Here is a 22,367-nt window from a genome sequence, read left to right as displayed (position 1 = left end):
GGAGGCGATATGTATTCTGATACAACAAGGTTGAAGTCAAATGAAAGTGTATTGGTAATGCATAGTACGCAGTGTTAAATTGGGAGGACTCACACAGACATTGGTCCATTTCCTGTTCTTGGCATCTCATTATTTTGTTGGTCCAGCTCAGAGAGTAACTTCAAAATATTTAACGCAGCCTAGAAAGTAATGTAAGACACATACAAGAACTATTATAGTGATGTACAATATTGCACACTGACTTTCAAAATACATCATATGAACATGCCAGTGCAATGAAATAATCAAAATACGTAAATTTTTGTATGAAAATTCCAATGCCAAAGGAGATTGCTAAATAGAAGATTGACAAATAAAACTTGAACATGAAAGAACAAAAATGTCTCCTGGGGTGGGAGGTTGTTCGTCAGGGCATCATCCTTGGCCCTCTGAGTGGGACCCATGTCCAGGGTAGGTAAGAAGAGTGAGGGCCCCCTCCATCCTCCTGCCACAACAGGTGGGCCTGTCGAGGACAGTCAGTCAAGGCAAGGCAGGTATTAGATCACCTGGCTGGTGGGAGAGGCTTGGGACTGGGAGGGGCGTGATATTATTTAGGGGCACACACCACCCCTGAGGGCTGGAATACTAAAGGCTTCACGCAGCAGCAGGGGTCCCCCAGGCAATCCAGCAGCAACCACAAAGAACAGCAACTGGGGGGAGCCAGCTGGTCACTAGGTCTGGTGACCGATATCCCTAAGTGTCCCACCATCTCCACAACTGGCTATCCAGGATCATGAAAGCCCGAGAGGCCACCCCATCAAACTGCCATTCTCCTCACCTGGCACCTGGGGTGCCCTCCACACGGCCCAGGTGACGTGGCGGCCCCAGTGCTCCTCCAAGGGTTCCTGCAGAGGGAAAGACACCAATAAGGTCCCATCAGCAGGGTTGGGAGAGCCACTAGGAGCAGTCTGGGCCTGTCACAGAGGTAATGGGGGGAGGCAACTTCCCGCTGTAAGCTCTACTGAGGACGCTGCAGCCGATCCTGCTGCCCAACCTCAGCCAGACAAGGGCACAGCACAGGGGAGCTCTGCACTCCCTGCTTGTCTCCAGATTTGCCATCTTGTGTGAGAGGAGGAATCCCCTGTCCTAGTCTTCCTCGGGACCCCGTTGAGCATGAGCACCCGCTCCTGTGAGTTCGGGCCACCCAGGACATCGCAGCGTGCGGTGGCCAGGAGTGGCCGAGCGATCGCAGACCGGCAAAGGACGTGCAGAACATGCTGCCTGCAGCATGGCGGCTGGCTTTGCCTACTCAGCCCAGGGATAATTAAGATTGACACAGGGGCATTTCTTGAAGCGTATCCACTCCATTACCTGGAGAGAGTCTTCATTCTCTATATAAGTCCGGAGCAAGAAGTTGCCTAACTTTGCCCAATGACCAGAAATAATGGATTTGGTAGGATGTCTAGTGGAGTGCAAGATGGAGTCAGACTTTTTGCTGTTGCTCCTTGTCGAGTGCTCCGGAACCCATCAGTATCCTTTAGCTGAAGGCCCAATTGGTCAGTTGGTTCGAATTGACAGAATTGAAGGAGCAGAGAGGAAACTGAAGAAGCTAGTGGAATACTGAGCCACAATAATTTTTAGCAGAGGTGGAAGTGCCACCTAGGGACCAAGGCATAATCAAGATAGCTTTGGAGTAAGCCAGGGAGGCCTGAAATGTGGGTTCACAGAGTGTTCGTAGTCACTATAGTCAAGGTGAGGAGGACCTGCGGATCATCCTAGGGGCATGTGTTGCACCCGTGGCCTGACAAGGGATAAAAGTCATGTTCAAAGGAGCCGGATGGGCCTTCCAGATGGCAGGGAATGAGCTGTGCAGTCATCAGTGAGCCTGGAGAAGCAAGGGTTCTTGGAGTTTTTTTTAACAAGGCCCATACAACGCAGAATGAGAAGAACTGCCATATATTAGGGGTGATTTCCAGACTGGCGAAAATATTAGCAGATGCGCAGGGATAAACGCTGGGAGCTCCACTCACATCAGCCTGAATATATGCAAACTGTAGCAGCACTGTAGGCGCAGCCCTTTGTTCTGAAGGGTGCTCTGGTGTAAATATTTGTTGCATCTTGGGGTGCCGAAGACCGCTGGTGGATTCTCATGGAGCAGGCAGGACTCAGGGCAGTAGTCAGGTGGCAAAACTGACAAACTATCCACCCTGCTGATATGTACCCCCCCCCCCCACCTTTTTTCTTATACACTGTGTAGCTCAGGGGCTCCGCCCATTTAGTTTAACAGAATTTTCCGCTTTCAACCACCGAGTTTTATGACCTTTACAGTGCGCGAGTTTCACTACCCAAGTCTTCCTCAAATTAAGGTCACGAAAGTTGATTTGAGAGAGTTTAAAGACAGAGCTACTGTGGCACAGCGAAGAGGCACAGGCCTGGTTAGATGTGAAAACGTGTGTGGGCCTCGCGTGTGAGACCACAGCTGTGCACAGCCTAGTAACTGCAACAGTTAGCCAGGTGCAGAAGGTACTCTGCAAAGATAGGTGCTGACCTGTGGTAGGTCTTATATTAGTGGGCGTGGTAGGTCTTATATTAGTGGGCATTCATAGAATGGGCAGTAGAATTTACTGGAAAAATCTGTAGTGCTTTCACTGTAGCACACCTTTTAAAAACCTGCCCTAAAGAGCAGTTTCGCTCCATTTAGGCGTTTTAAGTCATGCAAACGGGAAGTAAAACATGCATACAGAGTTTGATTTTGTAGTTCCTAACATATTAGGTCAACATCTTTTGAGACTTTGGCTCATAATCAGATTACAGACCTTTGTTCCCCCTGCTGGGCCAAGTGAATTACTCTGCTCCCCAGTAAGGGAAAAAAGGTCTTCCACACAAAAGGAACATTTACATGTGTGATTGACTCTTATTAGGAAATAAAGGAGTATGGGGGGGGGGGGCTGTATCTGATAACCATCTTGTTACACTGCTCCAGAGCTTGGACAGCAGAGTCCCACTGAACAAAGGAGATAGCTCAGACCGCTGGAGCCAACACACAAGGGGTTGGTAGCAGTGATCTGGCAGTGATGTCTGTTAGGGGCAGATAAGAGGCCCTCAAAGGAGCTATTTTCAGAGAAAACTGGACAATCTGGTGTTGGACTGTCCCAGAAAGCTATGTAGGAGGTTTCGAACAGGGAAGGGATGATGTAGAATCCTTTGATGGTGGAGAGGGCACAAAGGGTTGCTACCTGCTCTGTGGGTGCCCACCAGTCCAATGTTGGCTATGACTGTGACCACACTCTGCAGCAGACCAGAGATCTAGGCCCATAGAAAAAGGACAATGCAAAACTAGATTGATTCCCAAAATGTACAACTAAAGGACAACGTCAAAAACGCATTTCTGGATATTCAATTATGTGCTTTGTCAACGAGATATCAGGTATGCAATGCTATACCTGGCCAAACTGAGGGTCCTATTAGATAGAATCACACATCGGAAGCCTAGCATCGGAAGCCTGGAAATAGATGAAAACCATAGGATCCCCTACAAGGATGTTGAAAAAACATAGGTAAAGTTATTGTTTGATTGACATGAAAATCAGAAATCACTTTAGGTAGGAACTTAGGGTGAGTCCTCATGACAACCTTAGAAGCATGAAACACAGTATAAGGCTCCTGGCAACACAAGGCCTGGATCTCACTCACCCTGCGGCCGATGTTATAGCCACAAGGAAGGCCGCCTTCCAGGATAGATGCTTTAGAGAAGCCTTATGAATAGGTTCAAAAGGATACTTCATCAACTGTGACAGCACCACATTCAGTTCCCATGAAGGCGACGGACGCCTAACAGGGGGAAATACTTTCTTCAGTCCCTCCAAAAAATCTTTAATTACAGGAATCTGGAATAAGGATGTTTGTGAAGGGCACTTCGTATACGCAGTTAATGCTGCAAGGTGAACCTTAATAGAATGGAAATTAAGGCCAGATTGAGCCGAATGCAAGAGATATGGAAGGATGACATCTTCCTTGCAGGAGGTAGGATCAGCGTTCTTGGACGTGCACCAGATGCAGAACCTTTTCCACTTATAGGCATAGGAAGTCCTGGTGGACAGTCTTTTAGCCTCCTTAAGTATTTCCATGAAGTTGTCAGGCAAGTTCAAGTGTCCATACTGTACTATCTCAGGAGCCATGCCGCCAAACGAAACAATGAGAGGTTGGGGTGCACCATCTGCCCCCGAGCTTCGTTAGAAGGTCCGGCCGACATGGAAGCCGCAGATGGGGTTGGAGAGACTGTTGGAGCAGGTCCGTGAACCACCACTGTCGAGGCCACTCCGGAGCAATGAGGATAATTTGCGCTCTGGATTGAGACAGCTTGTTGAGTACTTCCTGAATCAGGGGAATGGGCGAAAAAGCATACAGAAAGCTGTTCGACCAGCTGATCCATAGCGCATTCCCCAGAGTCCCCGGTTGGTAAAACCTGGAGGTGAAGTCTCAGCATTTTCTGTTTTTGGCAATGGCGAACAGATCTATGTCTGGAGTGCCCCATCTTCCGAAAAGGTTTCCTAGTACTTCGTCGTTTAGGACCCACTCGTGGTTTTCCTGGACCAGCAGGCTGAGTGAGTCCGCCTGAGCATTCTGCACACCTGGTAGATGGGTAGCCGTTATAGTCAGTCCTCTGGCTAGCAGCCAGTGCCAGATCGCCTGCGCTTCTTGGGACAGTGTGCGTGATCTCGAGCCTACCTGCTTGTTGAGGTAATACATTGTGGTCGTATTGTCCGTCTGTACAAGCAAGAAGTTGGTCTGGAAGGACGGATGAAAGGCTTTCAGTGCCAAATGAACAGCTCTGAGTTCCAGAAAGTTGATGTGGTACGTGGATTCAGTCTGGGACCACGTTCCTTGGATCTGCAGATAGTCGGAATGCGCTACCCAACTGTGGAGAGAAGCATCCGTCACAATAGTCTGGATGGGAATGTCCTTGTGGAATGGAACCCCCTTGAGGAGATTCTCCGCTGAACACCACCATCTCAGGGACTGTTAAGTGTGAATAGACAGTTGGATCCTGTCGTCCCAGCTCCCTCATTTCTGGTCCCATTGATCCTCCAGACATTCCTGCAGCGGTCTCATGTGGAGGCGTACATGTGGTGTGAGGAAGATGCAAGAGGCCATCGACCCCAGAAGAGAAGACACCGTCCTCACTGTTGTTGATGGAGGGGACATGAGAGCCTGAGCCTTCCGAAGGATCGATAAGCGTCGCTCCTCCGAAGGAGACACGCTTTGCTCTGAGAGTATTGATGGAGGCTCCCAAGTTCTGCAGGCACTGAACCAGAGTCGGGACGGACTTGGACATGTTGATATGTAAACCCAGCTGATTCAACAGAACGGCCGTCCTGTTGACATGCAATTGTGCTTCCTGAAAGGTGGAGGCTTTGATCAACCAGTCGTCCAGGTAGGCAAACACCTTGTTCTTCCTCAGGTGTGCTGCAACCACTGCCATGCATTTTGAAAAGGTCCTGTGTGCAGACTTCAGACCAAACGGTAGTACGGTGTATTGATAGTGATTGGTGCCGACCAGGAAGTGCAGAAACTGTTTCCGTGCAATGGGCACATGGAAGTACGCATCCTGCAGATCTATTGCGCAAAGCCAGTCTCCTCGTTGCAGCCGAGGATAAATCTGGTGCAAGGACAGCATGCAAAATTTCTCCCTGCGAATCCATTTGTTTGCTTGTAGCAAATCCAGAATGGGCCTGAACTCGTTTTTGTTCTTTTTACGTACCAGAAAGAACCTTGAGTAGAGACCCTTTCCTCTTTGACACAGAGGGACGTCTTCTATCGCCCTTTTTCTTAACAGGTTATCGGCCTCCACTTGAAGTTTGCGCAGATGGTAGTGCGAATGAACAGGTGGAATAGCTGGAGGAGGGCTGACAAAACGAAGACTGTATCCATTGCAAACAATATTCTGCACCCACTTGTCCGGAGTAATTTTTCTCCATTCTGCCAAGTAATTCTGTATGCTTCCCCCTACCGTGTGGGTAACGTACGAGGGGGAAGTAACACCTCAGGGCTTAGACCCGGCCAGGCCCTTATTCGCCCAGAAGGCCTGCTGTACCTCAGACGGCTCTGGAAGGGTTGTCGCTAATATTGCTGTTGGCCAGCTTGGCAACCTTGCCCCCGCTGAAATCTCTGGGAAGAGTAACGCCTCTGGAAGGGACGAAAGGATTTCCGCTGGTCCTTTGATTTCTCCAAACCTACAGCCTTCTGCGTTTCCACTTCCGCCTTCATGCGGGCCATCTCTTCGTCCGCATGAGCCCTGAAGAGGGTAGATCCCGAAAAGGGCAAGTTAGCAATGCGCTGCTGCGCCTCAGGTTTAAGAGAGGTAAGGCGCAACCAGGAGTGTTGTCTCAAATTTATGCCATGGCAGTACCCATGGGCAGCTAGGAGAGAGGCATCCGCTGCCGAACTGATGACCTGATTTGAGACCATCATGCCCTCATTCAAGATCTCCTGGAAGTCTTCTCTCTTCTGTCCCTTGGGAGGAGCTCAATGAATTGCTGCAGGGACTCCCACAAGGAGCGGTCATACCGACCCAAAAGCGCTGATGAACTTGCCGCTTTCATCAAAGTGGCAGCTGTACTGCAGACTTTTCTTCCTGCCGAATCCATTTGACAGCTCTCCTTGTCAGGAGGGACTGTAGACGAAGGGGCAGTGGAATGCTGTTTCTTGGTCGCTGTCACAATGACAGAATCCGGCACAGGATCTGCTCTTAAGAACGCAGGATCCGAATACGGGGGCCTGTACTTCTTTTGAAGTCTAGATGGCGCAGACTTCAACGAGACCGGCGTCAGAAACAGCTTCATGGCCGGTTCCTCCAGTCTTGGCACCAAAGGCAGCAACGGACGAGAGAGGTGCCTGCACTGCAACGTTTAAAAAATAACAGAAGTGGAAGGGGTGTGAACAGTCAATGTGATCCCCAGCTTCGCTGCCCCCCTCAGCAGCACATCCTGGAATGTCACAATGTCATCCACTGGCGACACTCTCGTCGGAGGAGAGTCCGACAAAGAGGGAGAATATCTCCTGTCACTGGACAAGTCAGTATACCTGGACCGTGACCTATCCCTCCGCCAACGATGACGTGACCTTGTTGAAGATCTACGCTCACTGCCAGAGCAATGCCTCCCTTGCGGAAACGGAAGAGGTTGAGCCGGAACCAAAGGTTTTGGTTGTGGAAGCCGAGGCAGTTGCAGAAGAGGAGGAGACGTAGGCGTTCTGGACCTTGAGGGCCGCAACCGGGGAATCGCCAATGAGGATGACTGAGACGCTAACCACAGAGACACTAGACACCGTTCTGGGCCTCGACTTCGACCTCTGACGTCTCTCTTCTCGATGTCGTTCTTCCCGACGTCGACAAACTCCCCGACGTCTAGTGTCTTCGCCTCAAAGTCGATCTTTCTCTCCTCGACGTCGATCTTCGTGCCGACATTGAAGGCGAACGGCAGTGTCTCCTCGACGGTGAGCGCCTGCCTCTTCGGGACTCATTACGACGTCGATGGTTTGTCGATGCTGGTGAAGTCCTCGACGTCGACCTCGTCAGAGGTCTCGACGTCCTACCCCTCGACACGAACATCGACGTCGGTTCGACCCAGAGCCCTGGGTCGACGGGGAACAGATTGTAGTCATACCTCTCGACGCCGAAGCGTCGACCGGGACCGGTGTCTTTTCTGGGCGTTTTCTTGACTGGGGAGCCCCCTAGAGGCCGATGCACGGGTAGAGGATGAAAATAGAGTCCCTCCATGCCCAGAAGTCCCACCTGGTTCTTGAGGTCTCCTCAGCTCCAGGCCTTGGAGAAGAATCCTGTCACGCAGGGTCCTCCTGGAGAAAGAGTGACAGACATCACAGAAGTCAGTGACATGGGTAGAAGGGAGAGAGAGTATGGACACTTTGTGGGGTTCGGATTTTGCCTTCTTCCTACCACACTCAGGGCACTTGTTGAATAAAGCTGGCACTTTGACAAAATAGAGGTGGCAAAACAGGTCAAAAAAGACAGCAACTGTAAGAGGAAGACCCCAGACTTGGAGTGAAACACTCAAAACACTGGAAAAGCTCAAATAATTGGGACATACCCAAAAAGGTAGAGCTCAATGCTCCAGGGTCCTGCTAGCGGGAGCCGGAATAAAGAACTGAAAGTAAAAGGCCTTTGGCTGTTATCCTGGGATACCAAGGGTCTCTGGAGAGTTCCTTAAAGGCACGGTATCCCTTTTCCAGACCCATAATGGCAGCCTATGGGGCTTGCCTGTCCAAACCTTTCTCTCTATCATGACAAAGGAGTTTTGTGAAGGGGAGTTTCTCTAGGTGTGAAACTTTACAAAGTGTGTAAAATGTACTATTATTTGGCTATCTTTTTACTTCGAGATGAAGTGCTGGCCAATGTAGCCGTGTAGTTTTAGGCTGCATTATTTGTCTTTGATTTTCTCTTAAGTGTCTATGCAGGACTGCAGAAGAAGACAACTTAAGAGACTATTTCGATTGCTCCGGGGTCCATGCAAATGGGCGGGACTATTCACAAGATTATGACTACACACAGATCCCCTACTACAGAAGTGCATATACCTCTGAGATCTTGGAGCCAATGTCTGAGGTACCACCAATGACGGCATAACGTACTGCTTGATTTGGAGTGGAGAGGGAGGGTGTTTGGTTGGTGGTGCCTCTATCCACCTACACTGAGTCCAAGAGTCAGGCCTATATTTGATTGAATGTGGATCTTATAAAAGGTACCAGGGTGGCATTGATGAGGCTACACAAGCTAGATTGTCACATACTCCTATTTAACACACTTCTAGCTCAGAAAAGAGTTATGGTATGTAACTGAGATTGAAGTGGAGCGGTAGTTGGACAAACTTCAACCTTACGGGAGGAAGACACGGTTAGACATTCATGCTGGGCACCAGGCTGGCGGCAGGACATGTAGTAGGATCAGATAGGTTGATGAGCAGTCCTGCCTTTTCTGGGCTGCGCACGTGGGGATATATGTGTGGGATATATTGTTATAAGGGCTGTTAGATTATATTGACTTAGTTACTTCACATGTTCATGCAGAGTGCATAAAATCTTAATTTGGAATGTCAGGGGGCTGGGAATGCCTGTTAAATGGCTGAACGTCCTGTTCAATTTGAGGTGTATGGTAGACATAGTAAGTCTGCAGGAGACCACCTCACTAAGATAGAAAAACTTTTCAGAGGAGGAGAAGAGGTCAACTGGTGAGTACGGTGTATTCTGCATATTCATAGGGGGCATGAGTTTGGATAGCACGGGAGTGCTCTAAAGGTTATGCAAAGCATCAGTAGATGAAGAGGGGAAAAGCATCATCCGCAAGGGGAATCAAGGCAAGTATTTATGACCCCAATGCTAATCAGATGCAATTTTTGACCTCTTTAGACCAGAAATTAGGGGATACCATTGGCAGGGCATGTCTATGGGGGCGGGGATAATAAGGTAATCCGGGTAGTTTGCACCCTAGCTTCGATACTGGCAGTTAACAGATGCTTGAAGAGAACTCCAACCCGAGGGTAGGGAGTATTCATGCTATTCAGGTGTGCATAATATTTATACTAGAATGAATACGTTTCTGCTCAGACTTGGGACGGGGCCAGATGTCAATGAAGCAGAGTACCTTAGTAGGACACTATCCAACCATAGTCTGTTATAGATGGTGTTTGGAGTGCCTCAGACCTCTTCCAGTGGTGCAGTAGATGCACTTCTAGATGCCCCATTTAAGGCAAAGCTTGGCGAACATATTACTCATTACTTGTTAGAGAATTAAAGTACAGGCTAAGACACTGCCACTGAATGGGATGCGTTCAAGGTGGTGATTAGTGTAGTGTGTGTCAAAAATACTGAGGGGGTTAAAGTAGTACTGTCTCGTCAACTCACAGCACTGGAATTTCAAATGTGCAAATTGAAAGTGGAGAGAGGTACTTTTGATTTCTCATCAGATGAGATCCTTAACCAATATATTGGAGAGGATGCTTACACCAGCTGTGTTCATGGAACAAGCAAGGAGGTGTGCCAAAGGATTGACAAGGAATGTCCAGGAAAAGAGGAGTGACACTTCCCATGAAGATCGGTTGGAAGGCAGAGTAGGTAATAGTTTGGTACTCAATCTACATACTTTAAGATTTACTGGTAAAAGAAGAACAAAGAGATAATGTAAACATGCTACTTCCAATAAAACAACACTGCCTACTATATACAGCAAAAGCTTATTTTGTTATTTTTACTTTTACAAATCAAGCATTTGCTAAGTAGACAAACTGGACAAAAATGTTATCATACCAACAAGGGAAAGAACAAAAGGACAAGTCAGCATCTCAGAAGATTAGACCATAAATATTTTTCTTACCATATCATGGCAAGATTCAACATCCTTCCCAATCCCATGGCTGATAAGTGGCGGCTGAGAGGAACAGTTTATAAGTGAAACAAATTCATTTTTGTTGTTTTTTGGAAAATCTTTATATTCAACCTTAAAAAAAGAAAGCAGACATCTTACAAAAGGGATAGTAAAAAATGATTATAAAATGAGCAGTGAAGATTAACTTTGGCTTGATTCATGCCAATGTTCATGACTTTTTCCTATGTTGGAGAAAGGCACAGTAACTCAATTCCCCGTTTCTCACTAGAAACCAGCTAAAGTGGTACATCCCTATGGTTTCGTTTTTCATATGGTAGAACAGGAATTTTATAAACAGCAGATTTTTGTTTTTAAATCCCTTTTTTCACAAAGCATTCAAAGAAGTTGTATAAAATATAAAGAACTCCAACAGTCAAACCACACTTACGTTATTAACAAAATGAATGTGTTACCTTAGCACTGTTTCTTCATAACTGATCACCAAACACAAAGCCTTTGCTGGCAATTCTGCTACCAGGACTCCTTAACAGTGCCCATAATCAACTGTCTCTAAACCACCTACTAGTGGCTAACAACACAAATGCGAATGCCTAATAAACCGGAGAGTGATAATCTATTTCTTCAGTTTTGCACCCAGGTAAAATTCTTCTCTCTTCACCTTCACATCCACCTTATTGTTCAGCTGACAGCACAATTCAAAACTCCCCCTAGCAGCTTGATATCTCCATTTCCAAATCTACAACAGCCACATCACCATCTACCTACCAAATCTGGATTAAAGCATTGGTAACCTCAGATCATGACTATGGAAGCAATCTTCTGAAGTTTTATACTCCATTATAATTGTTCCCGATAGCTGGAAATAACACAATAATACCACACCTTCAAAACTAGGCTGCCCAGGAAAAAAAATATTAAAGTAAAGTTTGGCAGCAAAATTTACATAAGTGAAGAATCCAACCAATGAGCATGTCTTTGAGGGCATTACTTATGGAGTCTTTCAAATTACTTTTTCTCGGCTGTTAACACTCATCAACTCCCCTCCTCAACTTTTAGTGGGTATTTGCCAACCTTAATTTGGGTTTCAGCAAGCAGCAATTAGAAAGCAGGCAGATTTCTAGTTCCACTCTGCAGTGGGCAGTCTTTTCACACAAGCAGGCTGCAAATAAGGAGGTATACAATATTCAGATAGGTGCAAGAGCCCAGATCCCTGGGTGAGCCATGATTAACTGGATCATGAGTATCAGAGAGCGCTCTGCATCTCTGAACAAGTGAATGTGGGTTTTGGATGAGGCAGCCTCTCCTCACCCAGATGATAATGGCATGAGATTGATCCCCCATCGCAGTCAATAGATTCCAATTTGTGCTGCTAGCAGGGGCAGCACAAAAGGTCAGTGCTCAATCCATTGAGTGCAGAAAATGTAATCAGTGTGTATGTCACTGTTTAGCACATCTGAGGCTGCCTATTATGAAAATGCCTCACCAACTAGTTTTGAAAAACAGACATTGTTATTACAATACTATTCTCGTCGTGCTCGGGCGAGAGACACAGGTTACAGACCTTTTGGTGGTCACTGTGTGGAAATTTAGCTCTACACTGGGGCATTTTTTAAATGGAGTCCTTTTCATGAGCCGTAGGCCGAACGGTGTCGATAGGCCTAGCCGCCCGCGTCAACGCCGGAATGGAGGAGCGCGTTGAAGATCACGCGATCGAAAACAATACAGTCGAGTTTATGATGGTTTGCACATTGAAAAGGTTTGGAGAATATGGTGCCGAACCAGAGAGCAAAAGTTACATCCGAAGCCGATGGCGGAAAAACACAATCTGAAGATGAAGTCGATGCCCATGCGCACTATCGTCCAAGGGAGGGGTCACCAATCGTGACTACAGAAGACTTCTTCCAAGACAACAACAAGGTGTAAGCATCCGAGCCCAACACCAGATGGCGATCTATGCAAAAGTGTACTATCTGCAGCTCATATGCCTCGAACACAAAGTTATTACAATACAAAAGGGTAATTTAAATAAAAACAAACCCCGGTAATGTGGTAGGAGCACAATCTTTTTCACATTAGCAAGATCATTCCATTGGGAATATTGTTAGAAGTCAGGAAAGTGGAGTAAGATTCCTTTGTCGTGTGAAGCGATTATACTGTGAATTTAGCAATTATAGTGTGAGTGCAGATGGAAATGAAGGTTGGTCAGGCATATACGTCCCAAACCAGGACCTTCTCCTCTTCGGAGGAAGAATAAATGTCGGGCAAAGATCAACAGAATGATTCTGCTCGGGTTTTCGAGTAATAAAATTTAGAGGTTTAGACTATGTGCACAGGGGTACTTACTCAAATCAAACAGGCAAAAGCAAAAACAGACTAGGTTTGAATCAAATGACATCAATCCCCCATCTCCTAGAGAATTGACTATTCTGCAGTTCAGTACACGCAGAACAGGCTGAAAAAGATATGTGCAGAACTCCATGTGCCAGCTACTAACTGGAGGATGATGAAAATTCAAGACATGAAACGGAATATGCCCAACTTTATTTCTAACTATAAAGAGAACAGCATATGTCTTTCTCTTGTGGGAGACACACGTGTGAAAATCATGGATGATGCAGATGGTCCAAGTTTACTAACAGAACTTTACAGAACTCTGGTCCATACACATTTCCCTTGGCAGATATTTTCCCGTCCATTAAAAAAGTGGATGGTCACAGATTTCAGCAAACTTTTTGGTCAAAGTATTGTGATAAATTCAATGACTGGACCCCTAAAATGCACAGTAGCACTCTTCTTCAAGGCGTTCTAGAGAACAGTAGGCTAGTTAGCAAGAAAGCTGGAGGACGCTTACATGTCAGTTTCCATTTCAGTCTACGTACTTCTCGAACAGAAGGGTGGGTTCTCGAGTAGGTCTCCAACAATTGGGTCTGGAAGTTTACTAGTCTACCCTTTGAAATTATCCTGACACTCTGGTGCTTAACCTAATTTGTCAGGCATTAGTATGCCATTTGCAGTACTACTTAGAGGTGAAGCCTCCACCTCAAAGGTAATGGAAAGTGACTATGGGGTGGAGAAAAACTATCTTTTCATAATAAATTGATAGCAGTTAGGAAAGATGTCCTGACCCTGGAGTGAGACCTCAATTGAAATAAAGAAAGCTTAAATTACGAGTCATGAATTGCGTTCTATTACAGAAAAAGTTAACTGTACCAAACTAGCAAACTACTGGGATTCCCTACTCTAAACAAGTACACAACATTTGCAATAAATGCAATTTCCAAAAGTTATACCCAGTTCATGCCCAGAAAATGAAAATCTGAGTAATACGGCAACTACAATGTCAAGTAGTGTAATTACCACATCACTGACTTTTCATCTCCCTACATTTGTAAAGTGCTCCGGGGCTTTTGTAAATATATATATATATGAAATTTATGTAGCACAAACTTTGAAACACGCATTCCAAAACCTAAAAACATACATTTTAGAGTTTCTATAAACTAACCACCATAACTTCTCCACATCCCAGCGGGTTTGTTATGGTGTCAAAAATGGCACAGATATCCCAAATAGCATTGATGAAATTACTGGCGAAACACCATACCACATTACCATACGCTTCATAATATCACTGAAACCTCTAAGCCCTTCTGAGCCACCCAGACTCCCTTGAGATTAATATGCCACTGTGCCGAAAGTTGATGGGCAAGACCTTGCCACTGGCTGGGCCCTTAACTCAGCACATCAATCCACTGTACGAGCTAGATAGAGGCTTCGGCTGTGCCCAGCAGATTATGGATGCCTTTGCCAAGTTGCATTATGTCCATCCCCACAGTATGTTCAGCATGCATATGGCCTTTCTCCACCAGGCTCACTAGCTAGGCTCTGAGCTCAATTAATTCACTTGAGATTGTCAAAGGGAACATTTGGTTTCCCATAAAAATGTTCTGGTTAAGGAGAACCCGATCGCCCAGGAAACCTTTCATCAAACTCTGTTTATGCTAAAAAAAAAAAAAAAACACAGGAACTTGCTATAGTTTTTTTTTTTTAACGTAAGATTTTATTTATATCTGCTCATTTTACACAGCATTTGCCTACAACCCGGAGGCCGGCTGCCACTTATTCAGCACTTACATAGAAATGATACATCTGTTCTTTTGACCATGTACAGTTCGGCAGCAATTTACTAATCAAGCAGCAGAAAGCCTGACAATACGTATTGAAATTATCAACGTTCATCTTACTTTTATATTTTATAAACTTAACTCAACTTGGGACTCAATAGATCAAATATTCAACATATATCTCAACACTCCACATTCTAGTTTCTACAACAGCACATCACTCCTGGCACTTCCTTTACCTCCCCCAGCCTCAGGGTCCCTCGAGGTCAATCGAGCTTTAGGTCTCTCCCCGTGGTACTACCCTACCCTTCCTGCTACCCCTCAGCTCGGACCTCTAGTCCCCCTCTTCCTCATCTTCTGAGCTGTCCAAGTCCTCTTCCGGCAACGGTTCACACAAATCCCCCGATAGCTACTCCACAGCAGCCAGACCTTATTGCATTTGAGGATTGACCCTCTGTTGGTATACTGCTCACTCAATAACCAATAACATATCCATATTTCTACACCACTGCGCCAGGGTCGGTACCTCGGCCGCACCCCACTTTTGTGCTATATCACGCTCGGCTACCATAATGCCTATAATGGCCCATTGCTGTCCCTGGCGCGTCAGATCATTAGGCCCCCATATGTTCAATAAGCACTCGTGGATCAGGTGTAATGGAGACTTCTAGAGTCTGTGAAATCGTACGCAGTATCTGTCGCCAGTATTCAGCAATCCTCGGGCACTCCCAAAGTGTATGCAGCAGTGTACCTTCCCCTCCACAGCCCCTGAGGCAAAATGGATGGTCAGCCCTGTGGAATGTGTGCAATGCGATCCTCGTATAGTAAACCCGGTGCAGTATCTTTAACTGCACCAGCCGAAATCGTGCTGAGATGCCGGCCTCCCTTGGGGACGCCATCGCAGCGTTCCAGTCGGTCTCGTCCATCTCCGCTAACTCACTCTCCCATTTTTCCTTCAATTTCTGCAAGGGGTCCGGCAGATTATTCAGTAGTTTCCGGTACGTGAGGGAAGTGGCGCTAGTCTGTATATAGTCCGTAAGTAGGCGATCTTCCAACGGAGAAGAGTCCGGGACCTCCGTACCTGCCTCAATCGCTGTCATCAGTGCGTGCCTTATTTGGATAGATCAGCAGGTCTCGTTGACGCCCAGGTTATACTGTTGCTGCAGCTGCTCAAAGGGGACTACCCCATCTCTCGTCCACATGTCTCCTACCGTGGAGATGCCAATGTTATCCCACTGTGTGAACCCTTTTTATTATGTCTCAATTGTCCCAATGACTTGGTGTCCCACAGAGGTGTAAGTTTTGTTATGACACCCCCCCCCCCATTTTAGTTTCGCTTGAGCTTTATGCTACAGTGCCACTGTGTGCCTAGTGGGTCCCATGAGCTTCGCTACAAGGCCCTTGTTGTACAGCGGGGCCAATAAACTGTGTGTACCCAACTGTGCTCTATCAGCAAGATAGGCTGAGTCGTCCTGCGGGGCATGCAGCCACTGGTTGATAACCTTCAGGTGTGCCGCCCAGTAGTATAATTGTACATTTGGCAGGGCTATCCCACCATCGTACCAGTCCCTGACAAGCTTCATGTGTGCCACACGAGCCGGACGGTCCCCCCACAACAGTCCAGTTACCACCGATGTCACTCTGTGGAAATAGGAGGGCGGCACCAAAACCGGCGTATTTTCCAACACATACAGGAAACGAGGCAGCGCCATCATTTTGAACAGGGCCGCCTGTGATGTTGTAACTCACATGTATTCACTCTGTCTCTTTAAGAATGCTTTCCCTCTTCTGGTTTCCATTCTTAGAATAGGAATGTTTTGATAGCTCTTAGAATAGGAATGTTAGTAATGTTGGTGTCAGTTACTTCCAGAAGCTGTTCATGGATGAGGCAAATAAACTAAGCTCTTGAATCACCTTTAATCTTCTGTCAACTTATTCAAGAACACCACATTTAAATTGGCGACGATCCTTACCTCGACACGCCTCAACATGCAGCTGTCCCAATATCGATTTTCCTCTCCAGCGGCAGAATAAAAGAAGGAAGTGTTGTCTTCCCAGCGGCAGACCGAAAACGAAGAAAAGACCTCTTTGTGCGGTGAGGAGATAGCGGGAGGATAATTAATCGAAAGGGACTTAAAAAAAAAAAAGAGAAGGGAAAATAATTAACGCGCTCGTGGACAATAACAGTTGAAAGACGCTCGCGCTGCTCGTGCGATAGAACGCGTCTGAGTTTAAAATACGTGGTGCGTTTCACCTTCACGCACGCTGCGTGTCACTGACTCATGGCTCACGCTGTTAAACAAATAGACGCGGCGCTTCATTCTTTCCTTGCGTTTCACTGACGCATAAAGCAGCTAAAAGGAGAAAAGAACATTAGCTGAACGTTCTGTTCTTTAGATTCGAAAAGGAACAAAACATTGACGCATAAAGCAGCTAGAAGGAAAAAAGAACATCAGCTGAACGTTCTGTTCTTTAGATTCGAAAAGGAACAAAGCATTGTTCAAAGAAGGGGCTAAAGAGTACAACATTTATCTTCTGCTCCTTTATGACATAAAAAAAAAAGGAAAGAATACTGGAAGTGATCAGACCATTGTTAAATGACAATACACAATAAAAAGAGCAATTGTTTTAATAAAGAATGGAAATAAATAGGACATTGTTAAGTGAAAATACTCAGGGTAAAGAAGAATTACTTTAATGAAAATTAGTTACTCAAGCAGAATTCTTAAGGAATAAAAAAAAAAAAAAAAAAAATAAAGAGAAAGAAAAATGCAAAACGTGACACAACCTGCATTCTTTTTAATAAGTCCAGGGGAACCAAATGTGAAATGGCAAAAATGGAAGAAAATATTTGCTAACTATGCAAGGGTGTGTGGCACAAACTTAAGTGCTGAAAGAAAACACTCTTTATTATTACACTGTTTAGGAGGAGAAGGCCAAGATGTACTGGAACATTTACCTGAACTCACTGCAGCGGAGCAGAGGAATTTAAATGAATATGAAATAGCCATAGAACAGTTAGATCGTCATTATCTTCCTAGGTTGAGCACGATAATGGAGAGGTATCATTTTGGATTAAGAGGTCAAAAAAGAGATGAGTCTGTCGAAGACTATGTATCTGCTTTAAGAAAGTTAGCTTCTTCCTGCAAGTTTGGTCAAACATTGGAGGAAAGGATAAGGGATCAGTTTGTATTAAAATGTGCTCATGATAACATTCGGAAAGAACTATGGCTAAAGGATGAACCACCATTAGAGGAAGTTCTGGTAATAGCGAAGCAGGTAGAACACATGACGAAATGTGTAGATGAACTAAAAGGAGAAAAAGAAAAGACAGTGGAATCTGAGAAGAAAACGGAATCCAAAGTCGAAGAAGTTGTTTGTCAAGTAAAAAAGGAAGAAAAAGTCGACAGTGTGAAAAGTGACAATGGGACGAATAGGTTCAATCCAGGTTTTAACATGTCTAACAAGTTTTCTTGTTTCAGGTGTGGTAATACAGGTCATCTAGCTAATTCACCAAACTGTCCTGCATTGAAATCTATTTGTAATGAATGTGGAAGAAGGGGTCATTTTTCAAAATGTTGTAGGACAAAAGGTAACAAGAGGGATAATACCAGTAGGAGATGGTCTCAACCACAGGTCAAGACTGTGACTTTCCAGATCAGTAGTGGTCATCTAGAACATCCCACGCATTTAGTCAAAGTGGATGATGCCATGATTGAATTTAAATTTGATTCATGTTCTCAGATTACTATGATTGATGAAAATTTAATGCATAAGACTTTTGGAAAAAATGTAAAACTTTTTAAGAGTGATACTTTACCCCTAGGTTATGGCAGCAAACCAATTAAGATTTTAGGATATTTCATGGCCACAATGGAATTGGGCTGCCGAATCATTCCAGGAAAGATTTATGTAACAAATGTTGGTGATGCATTAATTAGCTGGAGGGATCAACGTGATCTTGGTGTCACTCTTGATCCGAATGCCTCACCTCAGGTAAAAATATTAGAAATAGAAAACTTGTCTGAAATTTTTGCAGAAAAATTTCCTGCTGTATTTAAAGATAATCTAGGATGTTTAAAAGGATACAAACATTGTATAAAGCTTAAGAAAAATGCCATCCCTATTATAGCAAAGGTAAGAAGGATTCCACTTGCAGAACAGGTAAAAGTTCAAGTAGAGATTGAAAAACTGATTGCAAATGGCATAATTGAACCAGTAGAAGCAACAGAATGGTTGGCTCCTATTGTAGTAGCGAAGAAGCCTACTGGGGAGATTCGTTTGTGTATTGACTTAAGAGCGTTAAATAAGGAGGTGGTAGTAGACAGATTTCCCTTACCTAATATAGACGAGATCGTTGGTACATTAGAGGGTGCCAAATACTTTACCACCCTGGATTTGGCATCAGCCTACCACCAGGTTGAATTGGATATCTCTTGTCAAGATTTAACCGCCTTTATAACACCCATGGGTACCTTTAAATTCAAAAGGATGCCTTTTGGATTAATTTCAGCGGCCTCTGTATTTCAGAGAATCATGACACATATACTTAAAGGGTTAAAAGGAGTAAAATGCTACCAGGATGATCTTTTGATATATGGGTCTAACATGCAAGAACACAATGAACGTGTGTGTGATGTGCTGAAAAGGTTGTCTGACTCTGGTTTATCACTCAAGAAGGAAAAATGCTAATTTGGGTTGGAGGAAGTGAATTATCTTGGTCACTGCATTAGAAGTGAAGGTGTTTTTCCTAAGTCTGACTTGGTTGTTTCTATTGATAACATGGCTGAACCAGTCAATAGAGATGAATTGTTATCCTTCCTCGGGATGGTAGAATTTTATGGGAAATTTATTGTACATTTTGCAGACAAAACAAAGAGTATGAGGAGACTCACTGGGAAAAGTGTCACATTTGTTTGGTCAGAGGAGTGTAAAAAAGAATTTGATGGTATAAAGGAGGAATTAAAGAAAGCTCCTTGCCTACAGGCGTTTGTTCCTGGTTTACCCACGTATATATTCACAGATGCTAGTGATAAGGGATTAGGAGCGGTTTTGGTACAGAATAAAAATGGTCATGATTCACTAATTGCCTGCGCATCCAGGTGTCTCCGTGGTCCGGAACTGAATTATTCCGTTATTGAAAAGGAATCTTTGGCCATATTTTGGGCACTTAAGAAATTTAAAAATTTGGTGTGGGGGACTAGATTCATTGTCAAATCTGATCACAAACCATTAAAAGAAGTTTTCTGTAAAAAGGGTTTAGATTCTATCTCTTCAAGGATTAGAAGGTGGATAATATCCTTGCAGGAATTTGACTTTGAGGTACAATATTTACCTGGTGTCTCAAACAAAGCTGCGGATTGTTTTTCTAGATTAGTGAGGGGTGATAATTTATGTTGTGAAGAAGATTACATTGATGAAGATGACCATCTCAATGTTTGTGAGGTTACAGAGGGAGTAGTAGGAAAGGATGAGTGGAAAGAGGAATTATCGAAAGATGAAGAGTTGGTGAGAGTAATGTCATTGTTGAAAGACAATAAACGTCTAGACAAACCTTGGTCGTTAGTCTCTCAGGAATTATCCATTTCTGAGGACATGTTAACTCGTGGATTAAGACTTATTCCTCCCTCTTCTTTAAGGAAAAGGTTGTTGTTACATGCACACTCCGGTCACTTAGGCATCGTGAAAACCAAGGAGATGATACGTACTCAATTCTGGTGGCCTGGGATGGATTTAGAGATAGAGCGGATGGTTAGGGACTGTGTTGAATGCTGTGCAAGTGACAAGATTCTAAAAGTCAGACAAATGCCTATGGTATGTAGAGATTTGCCCAATCATCCTTGGGATGAATTAGCCATTGACATTTTGGGTCCCCTCACAGGTGTATCTGACACACCTTTCTTGATTGTCTTGATTGATTTATATTCACGTTGGATAGAGGTAACTGCAGTAAGTGACATTACGTCCGGTTCTATTATTAAATTTTTATCTGACATATTTATGAGGGAAAGTTTTCCAAATAGCATTTTATCAGACAATGGTCCGCAATTTTGCTCTACCATGTTTGAGGATTATCTTAACAAATGTGGAATAGTACATAAACGTTCATCTTTATATCATCCCGAGACAAATGGTGCCGTTGAGAGGGTCAACCGCACCTTAAAGGAGTGCATTCAGCTAGCTAGAGCTAGTGGCTTGAATTGGAAGGAGGCACTGAGGGAAAGAATTGATGCATATCGTTGCTCCCCTCATTCAACCACTGGAAAATCTCCTTTTGAACTGTTCAGGGGTAGAGTTCCGAACACTATGTGGTGCCCAGGTTGGATGAATCTGAAGAAGGGGTTTGTTGATAATCGTGTTGGGGCATGGAGAGAGAGAGAAATTGAGAAGCAAACTTGCAGGAAAACATATTTTGACAAAATTAAATGTGTAAAATTCCATGAGGTAAAGGTTGGTGATCTTGTGAAGATAAAGGCACCCGTAGGGAGAAGGTCTTGGTCAAAATACACCAATGTTAGACCTGTCATTAAAGTTTTTGGCAATGCAATTAAAACACAGGATGGGAGGATTTGGAACAAAAGTCGAGTTGTGGTGGTCAAGTCTGAGAACACCTCTCGTGCTAACGATGATTCTGAATCCAACTTTTGTGGTACTATTAATCCTTCTTCATCCTGTTCAAATTTGTCATCTGATAATCGTGGGAGGAGTCAGAGATTACGCAGTGCTCCCATGTATATGAAAGATTATGTGTAAGCAAGATTAATCTCGCTTTTACTGTTTGTTCTTTTTATACTTATCTTTCCTTCTTTTTATATCTTGCTAAGTTGTTGTAAAGGAGGGAGATGTGTGATGTTGTAACTCACATGTATTCACTCTGTCTCTTTAAGAATGCTTTCCCTCTTCTGGTTTCCATTCTTAGAATAGGAATGTTTTGATAGCTCTTAGAATAGGAATGTTAGTAATGTTGGTGTCAGTTACTTCCAGAAGCTGTTCATGGATGAGGCAAATAAACTAAGCTCTTGAATCACCTTTAATCTTCTGTCAACTTATTCAAGAACACCACACCGCCCTCCCCAGAAGTGTCAGCGGAAGTGTCTTCCAGTGTCTCGCGTCTGCTTGCAGCCGAGCGAGCGGCGGTAATAGATTTAGTTCATGAAAGGCCTTATCATCGCGAGTAACGTGAATCCCTAAATATTTGAAGGAGGCGTCCGCCACTGTCAATGAGCAACCGGCAGGAAGGCTCGGAGAGGGGGCCCTAAGCACATAGATGACCGAATTTGTCCAGTTGATCTTGTAGCCAGAGGCGTAACCATGTTGATCACACAGCACCAATAATACCGGGATACCCCTCTCAGGGTCCGACAGGTAGATCAACATATCGTCTGCATATAAGGAGACTCTGTCTTCCCAGTTGTCCCCCCACTGTATCCCTTTCAACAGTTGAGATGGTTTAAGAACGGTGGCCAGCGGCTCTAGGACTAAAGCAAATAACAAAGGCGAGAGTGGGCATCCCTGCCGAGTTCCCCTAGCTAAGGAAATGTCTCGGGAGATATGGCCGTTTGCCGCCACATGTGCCACTGGATCTGCGTACAGGAGCCGAATCCAAGAGATAAACCTGGGACCGAAGCCCATGTGGTCCAGGACTGCAAAAAGATATTGCCATTCCATCATGTCAAACGCCATCCTGGCATCTAACAACAGAATAGCCGCCGGTTTCGTCAGAGACAGGGCTCGTGCCAATGCTCCATGTAGTCTACGGAGATTGAGCGCTGTACTCCTGTGCGGCATAAAGCTCGACTGGTCCGGATGGATCAACCGCGTGAGGTGAGGCATCAGCCTGTTGGCCAACAGTTTCGCTAGAATTTTGG

At 44.9% G+C, this 22,367-nt stretch overlaps 1 protein-coding gene across 4 annotated transcripts in view; it reads right to left on the bottom strand.

Moving 5' to 3' along the window:
* Nucleotides 1-22,367, bottom strand: part of STAU1 (staufen double-stranded RNA binding protein 1) — a 576,538-nt gene that overhangs the window by 156,286 nt on the left and 397,885 nt on the right. For all 4 annotated transcript variants that reach the window (XM_086932622.1, XM_086932620.1, XM_086932621.1 and 1 more), the window contains 2 exons: nt 10,364-10,486; nt 94-179 (listed from right to left, as the gene is read on the bottom strand). In XM_086932622.1, the coding sequence (XP_086788748.1) occupies nt 94-179; nt 10,364-10,486 (209 nt within the window). The remainder of the gene's footprint in view (nt 1-93; nt 180-10,363; nt 10,487-22,367) is intronic.

The sequence above is a fragment of the Lissotriton vulgaris genome, chromosome 7, assembly GCF_964263255.1.
Source record: "Lissotriton vulgaris chromosome 7, aLisVul1.2, whole genome shotgun sequence".
NCBI lineage: Eukaryota > Metazoa > Chordata > Amphibia > Caudata > Salamandridae > Lissotriton > Lissotriton vulgaris.
Note: the sequence above shows the minus strand (reverse complement) of the source record. Positions and strands in the feature narration are given on the sequence as shown.